General features: G+C 41.8%; 1 protein-coding gene across 1 annotated transcript in view; it reads left to right on the forward strand.

Moving 5' to 3' along the window:
- LOC112549457 (protein tilB homolog) overlaps positions 1–5,751 on the forward strand; it is a 17,857-nt gene extending 12,106 nt beyond the window's left edge. The window contains exons 5-7 of the mRNA XM_025198022.1: positions 1,225–1,367; positions 2,002–2,199; positions 5,622–5,751. Coding sequence (XP_025053807.1) covers positions 1,225–1,367; positions 2,002–2,199; positions 5,622–5,733 — 453 coding nt within the window. The 3' untranslated portion in view covers positions 5,734–5,751. The remainder of the gene's footprint in view (positions 1–1,224; positions 1,368–2,001; positions 2,200–5,621) is intronic.
- The last annotated feature ends 5,383 nt before the right edge of the window (positions 5,752–11,134 follow it).

The raw sequence follows: 11,134 nt of genomic DNA on the forward strand, positions 1-11,134 counted from the left end.
TTCCTGCTTATGCAGGGGGTCGGACTCGATGATCTATTGAGGTCCCTTCCGACCCTAACATCTATGAATCTATGAACCATTGTTGGTAGGGAGTCAGGATATTAATTAATTGCTGGTATTGGTCAGCAGTAAATTACTCTCTCTCGGTAGCAAGAAGGATGCAAGGCAGGAATTGTGACACTGAGGCCCCCGCTACTTGTTACATATGTTACTCAACTAGTTGGTTAATTGCTCAGTAAATTTAGACTGGCCACACATGCAAAGTAAGACTGACCACAAGTGAAAAGTAATTATCCCACCATAAAAATAATTATCCAGCTATAACAAGAGCCTACCAGCTACAGAGTTAGTGCTTGACAATGTGTAACAACACTATAGCTGATTTCTATCCAGCTTTAATTTGACCATGTGGCAGGGCCCTGAAGCACAATGTTTTTGAATAATACAGATTGTGTGTTTCCCCCTGCCTAAATGCACACTCTAGATCAGGGGTACGCGTACCACTGGGGGTATGTGGGAAGGCCTTAGGGGTATGCACGAGCACGCGGGGACAGAGCACTGCCACCCACCACCCCGCACCGCCACCTCGCAGGCACAGGGCCAGTTTGGGGCAGGGTGAGAGCAGTAGTGCCCCGCACAGGCACTGCCCAGCTGGTTGGATGCAGATGTGGGGGTGGGGGGGAAGCTTACACATGGTGGCAGCAGCCTTCATCCACCACCCCATGCTGCCACCATTTTGCATCCAACCACATGCCACCTTCTTCCTCCCACCTCACCCCCGCTCCATGTCCGGCTGCCGGGGGTACACTTATTAAAACAGGTTGAAACCCCCTGATCTAGACCATTGAGTAAAGTGGTCTTTATAAATATAAAGGACTTGGTTTTGTGAGGGTCCACGTGACAATGGGACAGTGTTGTATGCAATAAGAGAAATTATGGGAAAAGAAATGAAGGTGAGAGTGAATTAAAAGAAACAAAATAAATCAGAAGTTCTTTGATGGAGAACATAGGGAAAGGAGGGGGCTGTTGGACAAGAAAAGGATAAGGATGGAGGCTGAATTTCTGATGACAGACATGATCCAGTAATTTATCTAGATAAGAGAACACCAGTTCTAGTCACTTTGTTATGTGTTAGGTAGACCAGTGTAATGATTTAATACCTACCATTTAACAGAGAAGAAATAATAAATTAAATTAATGTCTGTTATTTTTTCCCATTCCCAGAATTTGAACCTTTCATTTCAGGACTTGGGAGACCTTTACCAGGTGGAGAACTTTAAGAGGATTCTAAGGAGGTTAATTCGAGTGGAAAGGCTTTGGTTGGTGGACAATTCTTTGACAGACCTAAGTGCCATAAGGTTGCCAAGGTAGACAGTAAAAATTGTTTCCAGGTCTTATCCAACATCATAACGGGGGTTGCACAACTGACTTCAGTAGAGACAGAATTAGGTCCTTGACAAAATACACTATTTTTATATAATTGAATCAAAAATCCATACTGTTAACCTGAGCTGATGATAGCTAAAGAAATTGAAAAACCATCTGGGTCAGATTCTTGTTGAGCAGGCCATTACTCCATGAGTGGTCCCATCAAAGTCAGCAGTGGCACCTTCTAAAAAGAAAGATTGCCATACCAGGCCAGCGAGAGGAAATGTACACAGAGACAATGGACAATCGTCAAAAATATGGATTGCTGTGGTCATGGTAACACTGGGGATGGGGCATAATGGTCCAGCTATGGTGAAGTGCAAAAGAAAAGTACGAACTCTAATGATCTAATCTTGCAGTCCTTGTTTAGACAAAAATACCAATGTAATTACAACAATATAAAACAAAATCAGAATCAGACTCCTGAAAGTTGAAATCCTGTATCCATCAGGTCAATAAACGTACTCTGATTTAAACTAGCTGTGGATACAAACTTTATGCCTGTTTATTTTTTTTCACAGAACATTTCCTGTTTACATAGTAAATGATAGCATACATTTTTGTACTTTACAGATGCAAAGAATTAAACATCAGTAAAAATCATTTTACATCCTTCAAACAGCTGCCAAAGATACCTCAGATTCAGCGCTTGGCACTAGCTGAAAACAACATTGAGACATTAAGTGGAATAGCAGACTTGAAATATACTCCACTAGAATCCCTCATACTCAAGAGAAACCCCTGCGAGTTTCAAGAAAACTACAGGCAGCTGTAAGTCCCATCACTTTTTTCTCAGTAAAAATATGTTCGATGAGAAAACACCAAGTTCCATGAAAACTTAAATGGAATATGCTGACAAAATACAGTAGCTTCTATAGCTTTGTTCTTCCTGTAGTCTGGTAACCACCATAGAATAGCCCAACAAGGCTTGAAAATACAAATTAGTTGGCAAAATGACATCTGGGAAGCAGTTTCTAGCTGTCTGTATTCCTCCTAGAATTTTCACGGAGTGCTTGGGAAACCCTGCGATCCAGCAGTCAAGAGTGAACGGGCTCTAGGATGTTAGTTTAGGGCACGTGTACATGTGTGACAGAGCACAGGTTGTACCTGACACTTTAAGAGATTTCAGGCAGTAGCTGGCAGGTGTGGTTTGGCCCAATTAGATGGTTACGTGACTGAAAGGGGGCCACTGGATTGGTGGAGGGCTGGGCAGCCTCAGTATAAGCCTAGGCCCTAAGAGTAAAGCCAGCAGAGGACCAACATCACTCAGCCTGCAGACTGCAGCTCTCAGAACACCTGGAGGCTAGGGTACGAACCATGGGGATGGAGGAGGGTCCTGGCTCTGGTTAAGCCCTGAAACTGCTCCCTGCGTGCATTGGATGGTGTGGTGGGGCTGCCTGTGGTGGGGCAGTCTCCAGGAAATGCCACACTTGTGCCTCCCCAGTGAAAGGCAGGGATGGAGCCTCATGTACCCTTAGCCCCCAAGCCCTGGTGGTTAGCCTATACAGAGGGCAGGCTTGGGGTTCAGACATGTCAACAGACACGTGAGGCCTGAGTCCAGGTTTAAGATCCCCGAAGCCAGAGAGGACTAAGGGCCAGAATCAGCTCAGTGCATGGAGCGGTACGCCTGATGCCCCATTGTAGAGTAGGGTCTGCACTGGGTGGCCTGAAAGTCTGCAAAGGCCCAGGACCAAGAGTGCAAGAGATGAAGCCTGAAAGGCAGTATAGAGTAGGGAGCCTGCATGGTCCTGAAAGGCTATACAAAATGGGACAGTGTGACTGAGGCCCAGAGAGGGGCCGTGTGAATGAGGCAGAGCGAGTGTGGCCCTGCTACGGGTAGTATGAGAGAGGCTCGGCACAGGACTGAGTTTGGCCCAGGAAGGGGCCAAGAGAATTGTCACCAGTATGTGATGCCATCTGTGAGGCATGGAATGTGGTATAAGTGGAGGTTTGGAGCCGTGTATTTTGCCCTTGGCATCAGGGCAACCAAATGAGCAGCCTCCCACGTATAAATGCTAGAGGTGTGTGAAACAGGTCTTATTCGATTCGGATTTGGCCCGAATCAGGATTCAATTAATTGATTCAGATCACTGTCCCAATTTGATTTGGCAGAATCTGAATCTGAATATTCAATGCTGATTCAGAGAAGCAGTGATTCAGCCACAGACACAGCTTAAAAATGTTTTTTCTACATACCTCGAGGTACCAGACATGGCTTGTAAATGCTGCGATGCTGGGTGGATGGAGCGTCCCACAACATTGCAAACTCATTTTGCAAACCCCCAAATCTCATGCACGTGTATTGTGTGATGCTATTAAACCACACAAAGGATCTTTTTGTCATTTGTACAACGCCTTTAGAAATTAAATTGGAGTCCTTTGCTCAAGTTCAAAGGCAGTTAGTATGGTAGTGTAGGATAGTCTTCACTCATTTAGATTCCTTTTCATTCAAACTCAGTTAAATCAATTTACATGATGCACCTATTGTATAAGGGACCCCGAGCTGCACTGTGTGTCAAGAGTCCAGAAGAAGGTGGTTGAAGACGTAAGCTAATGCAAGATTGCCCATTCTAACTCTCTTTATTGTAACCCTCTGCTAGTTACTTTTCTTTACACTCACCTTCTTGCTCTATATGTTACACTGATTTAGGCTTCCTTGTGCTCAAGGAGTACAGGTACACCTGAGCTAATTTGAGCTAGCTAGCTCAGATACTGATAGCAGTCCATCTACAGCAGAACAGCCTTATTTAATTTATGCTTCCTAGGTATGTTTTACAGCTACATTGTGCTCCAGGCTTCGGTGGTTAGCGTTCTTCAAGCACTTGAGTTAGTTACTTCAGAGCTAGCTCAGGCATGTCTATATACCTGCAGTCACTATTATGACCACAGTGTAGACAAACCCTGGGCTCAGTGGGCTAAATTCAAAAGGTAACACAAGTTACACTATGTAAAACGTGGAGAAAGTAAATAAGTAAGGCTGAGCTGATGTAAAATGCACATGGAGAAAACCAAAAGGTGTAAATTACACCAGCTCAGACTCCCTGTCCATGCCCATCTCTGCTTCGCTCTTACCCCATCCCACAGACTGAAAGCCCATGCAGAGGAATAATTTTCTTGGGGACCAGTAAAGGGTACTAAGCCAGTGTCTGCAGCATACTCTTCTGTAAGCCCCTCAGAAACCAATGCTACCAGGAAATGTACAGAGAACAGCTAGTCAGTTCTCATTACAAATATACAATCAGTCAGGTTGCCCTGTGAAGACTAGGACTGTGGGATGTTTCTTGGCCATTTCCACTCCCTCCAGCAGAAATCTAAAAACTCCTTTTCCTCAGGGAGTGAAAGAGAAGGAAACTGTATGACTGCATTTTTTAAAGACACTTTAAAAACAAATCTAAAAATAAATTCTATTAAATCAGAAGGCTGAGAGCTAACTGTGAGCCAATGGAAATCTCAAGGAACATTATGTCATTTGCACACGAGTTATAAGGAGGAGCAAAGGGAGGGAAAGCCAGTGAGTATTTCATAATGCTGTCTCATTACATTTATAGTGTGCCTCTGTCTCCAGAGAATTGGAAAGCAACGTATAAAATAACCAGAGTCAATTCATATGCCATTAGGGGCCAAGAACAGTTGGCATTAATGGCTGAAGCTACAGATACAGAGAAAATCACTGTTTTTATAGAATAATACACTGGACTCTGTAATGTCCAAAGAAGGTTTTGATGTACTGGTCTGTGATCAGGTCCATAAAGCAGATTAAGCAGAAGCCATTTATAAAAGAAATTGCAAATGCAGGAAAACACAGAAAATTCAGTGTTCTCTGTTATAAAAAGATAAAAATATGACACAAACATGCTCCAGTTTGTACTCTAGATCTCAGCTAGCTAGGAATTTCTAAACCTGATGCCTAAGATGAAGCTACAAAATCTTCGCCTTTGATACATCAGGCAATCAGCTTGACTCTGCTCTGTTGTACAAGTTTCGTACCTACTGATTTTGAAGACTTAAGAGCAGTGGAAACTTAAATCTTTTTGTACAAGTTGTGTGAACGAGAACAACTCAGCTCTGATTCTGAATCCAGATTTCTATTTCCTCAAAGTTCAGCAGTATTCAAAATCATAGGTTGTGCTTTTGATCTAAACATTGTTCAAATAAATGCCTCAAATTTTTATTTTCTTTGATTTCTCCTTTAGAGTCTTCTCCAGTTTGCCAAACTTGAAAATGTTGGATGGAGTCCCAAAACTGCCAGAGGATTGTCCACCGCCCAAAATCAGATTTCTTTCAAAAATGTGTACTATATTGTAGCACTGTGTTTTGTACCATAGTGGAACAAATGGATTTGCATTGTTTAAGGGAATTTATAAATCATGTATATAAATGTTATGTTTTCTGACCGAAAGGGTGTGATGTCTTTCTTGAAAATTTGAGCTATGTAAATGTGCAAGAGGGAAAGGGAAAACAGAGACAGATTTTCAGTGTGTACATACATTTTTCATGTGTACATCCTTTTAAAAATATGTACATATATTTACATAATCATAACCAAGTGGATATAGACAGAAATGTGTATGCACTACAGGGACTGCTAACTTGGAAAATCAGGTTGGGAATATCAGAAATAGGTCATTCTCCTATTTATCCTTTCAGCATTCCTGTGTCTAGGTGCTCCGTACTTTTAAACGCACTGACAGATGCTACTCTGGCCAGATACAGATGTGCAGGCACGTGCAGTCCGTGGTGCCGCAAACCACTTTGCAGTGCCACAAGCTGCACACCCGACATCTTAAAACATTCCACGTGCTGCAAATTTGCATTGTGGGGGGCAATATGCGCTACCAAGAAATCCCAGTAGCAAATAAAACTGGCACAGAAAAATGCAGTGCAGCACACGTAAGCAGATACGAAAACAGGATCCTCCCAGAAGATGCTCTGGCTGCTGGCTAGTGTCTCCACTGTTTTAATTGTCCCCTGGCTCCTCCAGCATGGTGGGAGCCAGGAGGAGCAGGGAAACAGCAGTTTTCCAGAAACGGGGCAATTTGTTCCACACCAAAACACATGTGCAGGGGCATGCACTGTGACAAAAAGTAGTGACACAAATTTGCGCTGCTACTATTTTTGCCACAGCAAGCTCACACCCCTGCATGTGGGGATGTGCCCACTGAATAGAGCAAATGGGCCAGACTCAAAGGTATGAGTCAATGTGCAGACCTTCTCCCATTATCTTAGACTTTCTTATGTTCAGTATAATCCAGTTAATAACATGTAAGAAGAGAACGGAGTTTTGGTCTGTCCCTCATTCATTCTGCAAAGTGAACATACATAAAATAAAAGTTAAAATTTATTTTGATCCCTAACATTAATATACCTGGTTATATGTATAAACAGAGAGAAATATCTGATTAGTAAGAAGTTTAAGTTGAACCGAATCACTTTCCAGAATACAATAGGACTTTAACATCTGACACTGATTCACTTAATAAAGAAAAGTGGAAAGCTCTCATTAAATTATAACTTGCAAGCATTGTCTTGGTACCATAGCAAACCCGAAGGACAGAAAAGTTAACCCCAAATGTGGTATGTTGGGGAGCACAGGTCACTTTCTCTGAATGCCCCAAAATCCCAAGGATCAGAGGAAGCAGAACATGAGAAGAAAAGGAGACAGTAACTAAGTCCAGTTTGTTGGTTTTGACTACAGAAGGTTCCTGCAACCAAATCAGTGATAAAAGAAGAAGAGATAGTGTGAAGGCTACATTGATTCCAAAAACCTCTTCAAGCGTATGAAGGTTACTATCTTTTGGGAAGAATGTATTTCATTCCTTGTTTGGATACTGATCTTCGGAGTACTTTACACAATGATGCAGATTTGATGGGCATAGACAATCTGAATAATGTCTCAGAAAAGTCTTACAATTCTGTGTCAACGGGAAAAAGAAATCAAAATATTCTGATTGAGATTCTGGATCAACTCTTGAGCCTGATCTGACCAGTCAGATCGTGGAATGCTTGAATGTGATTTTATCGGGTGGGACGTCTCTGTGCAAAGAGGTGCCTGTCTGTTTGGTTCCTTATGAACATGGGAAACAATCAAAGAAACCTCCCGGCTCTGCACTCTGAAAGGGTTTTCTAGATCCAGGAAGGCAGCTCCCACTGCATGCAGAGCATGGCATCTGTGTGCGCGTAGGATGAGGAAGAGATATTAAGAGAAAAGGCATTAATTTTATAGAACAAGTTTAAAAATTCATTTCCTCATATCACTTTTTGGAACTCATTTTTTTCCCACAAGGCAGATTAATGCTCAGAACTACAGACACTGGTGATGCATTAAAGCTCTGAAATTATACAGGCATAGATGTTTTTCCATATTCCTCATGCCACAAATCCATTGGCTTCTTTAGATTTATGCTACACATGAAAGTGGCACACTCGTGTGTTCTCTGTCGACATGAGGGTGGGTTGATTGTGTGCATCTCCTTGTACGTGAAATGAACATTTGAATTTATTTCTGAGCTGAATTAGGTTGCAGTTCCATACAATCAGGTTTACTGTAATGAAGGACTCGTGGCTGGATGGAGCATAAGGATTAACTTTAACACTAATGGGGATGCCATTAAGGAGACTGTGTCCTATTTAAAAAGTAATATGAACGAATGTCCAGCTAATGAATGTCCTTTGTAATTAATAAACTCCTCCCAGCACTGGTGTTAAAACAGACATCCTTCAAAAAAGGGTGCAGGTAAACGACAATGCAAACAGCTACATATTAGAGAAAGGCACAATTGCCAGCGAATGGAGATGAAGGCAGCAAACTGCAACCATGGCAGCTGGGACCCTGGGAATCCCTTTCTAATGTCAGTGGAAAATTGTTCTAAGAATCATTTTAAAACCGGGCCATTTGTGGCCAAACAAAACGAATCTCTTGTCCTGGTCTTACTCTTTGAGCAAGCCTTTTGCTTCACCTAAGACTCCTTTATTATAGATATAGTCTTAACTCACCGAAGCCTTGAATCATTCAAGTTTCAGCCAACTGCATAAACCACATGAAGTTTACTGGCTGAGGCAGCTGTAGAGCTGATGGCTTCACTTCTCACACCCGCTGTGGTAGGGAAGATCAATTTTTTACTTTTTTTTTCAGACAGCTCCACTGACACTGGCACACAAACAGCTAAGCCTAGCATGACTCAAATTCAATCACTACGTAGACCAGCAAAATCAAGGCCTGTTAACAATGTTGCTTAGCCCCAGGCTCAATCAACTGATGCACTTTTGCATGTGGATGTGAGGTGCATTTCAACCGTTTGTGGGAGGGAGGAGGGAAGGAAGAGAGGACAGAGGTTGCCTGCAAAATTCAATAGTGCAATGACCTAGCTGTAGGAAGGATGTTGTGTTTCAATATAATCCTGACCTGAGTGGGGATGGAACAGATTTTCCCACTTCAAAATGTTTTCTGGGGAGGGCCCTTCCAACTCCAGCCCTCACCAGTGGGGCTGCTTATCTTTCCCATAGTTTCACCTGCAAGGAAATCGTGCAACATACTCCATGAACCTGTTCTCACATTTTTTAATTTATAATAATCCTGCAACTGTGGGAGGAGAAAGATATGCCCTGCCAAGGGCTGAATATGTTGAATCCACAGCCTGCGTCCATTACCTGGTTGTTGTTGCTCAGACCTGGTCTCAGATATTCTTGAAGGGCAAGTGCTAAGAGAAAACCAGGAGGTATTATAACTCAGTGGGCATGCCTACATATTCATTAATGTACAGTACTTATTGCACATTTAGTTTAGTATTTGCTTAATGAAGTACTAACTAAATGCACAGTAATTACAGTAACTGCACAGTAGCACCAGCACACGTTATTTTTGTAACGCTTACTGCGCAGTAGCCTAATAACACTGTGCAGTAGCATATTAGCAAGGCTTTGGACCAGCATGCTACTGCAGTGTTATTAGGTTACTGAGCAGGAAGTATCTCATGAAGACGCACCCACTATTGATGTACTATGCTTTAAATTCTTCCCACCAGGTCTTCCTACCTCAAGCTGTGAGTCTGAAGGACGAGGCGGTATTGTACAGTCAAACTCAGTGCTACAGAAATACTTCATTAAAATATGGTGTGGCTACGTATAATGGTTGACTGTCTGCCAATAATACTGGAATACTAGCTGTTATCTAGGTAAAGTGCAATGCTCAGGGCTCCATGGAAACATTTTAGATTGGACACTTCACTGGTGAAGATATCGTAAAATCCTATAAAGCTGTGGTGGTCCAGACCTCCTTGACATCAAGCTATATAGTCCTTCTCTAACTGTAGCTTGTGACAGACTTCACCATAACTGACAATCACACTGGTTGATAACGTCCTGACTGCCTTCTCCACTTTTTTGGAAGTTGAATAAAATCCAGCCTGCATTATAATGAATTTGGTGCAGCCACCATTCCTGACCAGCTCTAGTTTCAGATTCTCACTGTTCCTGTTATCTGAAACTATTAGAGCACAGAGCAGAATTAACTTGGCTGTCTGGCATATGGAGATGTTTCACTAGGGACTGTTTAGCCAAGAAAAGGAAAAACCGGATTGTATTGTTCAGAATGGGTTTGTTTGCCCCATAATTGTCCTTCATTGTTCTGCTCTCCTTAAATGGTATCATGAAAAAAGGAAACTGTGTTTTGTGGAAAAATGTGTACCTAAATTAAAGGACATATGCTTTCTTTATTCTTATCTTCAGTCTAACATAAAGGATGCAAATACCAACAGACAGAATGCAGGAGGCTATATTCTGTCCTTTCATACACGTTGTAAAACCTGGTAAGTAAACTGTTAGTCAGAAAGATGTCCTTCACATTGAAATACAGCAAAAGAGCTATTCACAGATAATTTGCATCAGGACTTTTATTGAAGACTCCCAGTTCTCGCACAAACATAAATTCTCCTCCTTTTGGTCAGAAATGTAAATGCTGCTCTTAACCACAAGGTCACAATGCCAATCTCTTTGAAAAATTACACTGAAATCCTGTCTGTTGTTTGTAAGTTAGCTTGGGATAATACATAATAAATATCTTGGCACTTCATAAAAAAGGTTTAGGGGCCAGCCTTTTAAAAAAAATATTTAGGTACATAAAAATTCATATAGGTGTCAGATCCTTAAAGGTGTCTAACTTTATCTGCCCATAAATACTTGTAAGGGTCTGGCCCCTTATGCTTACCAAAAACTTAAATATAACTGAAATTTTTCACTGTTTTTTTTAATGTTTCCTTCTGCTTGAAATAAGTGCTATCCCCAGAAAATGTATTATACAAAGAAAAATGACACTGACTGATGAAGCTAAAGGAGTGGCATGATCTGTCATGTATGTGAGTGGCAAGCTCAAATAACATAACTATCCCACAGCAAGAAGGGACAAACAACACAAAAGACCGACAGACCTGCACTTTGCATATTGGCTTTTATTCTACCATCAGACTCTCCCTATGCCTGAAGAAAGGTGTTTGTGCCCAAAAGCTTGCAATGAACACTTTTTCCAACTATTTGGTTGGTCTAACAAAAGATAACACATTTACCCAAAGAACCTCATCTGACTTAATAAGTGGCACTTAGCAGTCCAGCCATATAGGCAGAACATAATAAAGAAGCTAAAAAAATGAAAATGAAAATACAAACTTCCTGCCTTCATAGGAATGGAAGACAGAAAAAATGAGACAAAGAATGT

This window comes from Alligator sinensis, unplaced genomic scaffold, assembly GCF_000455745.1.
Source record: "Alligator sinensis unplaced genomic scaffold, ASM45574v1 scaffold787_1, whole genome shotgun sequence".
NCBI classification, from domain to species: Eukaryota; Metazoa; Chordata; order Crocodylia; family Alligatoridae; genus Alligator; species Alligator sinensis.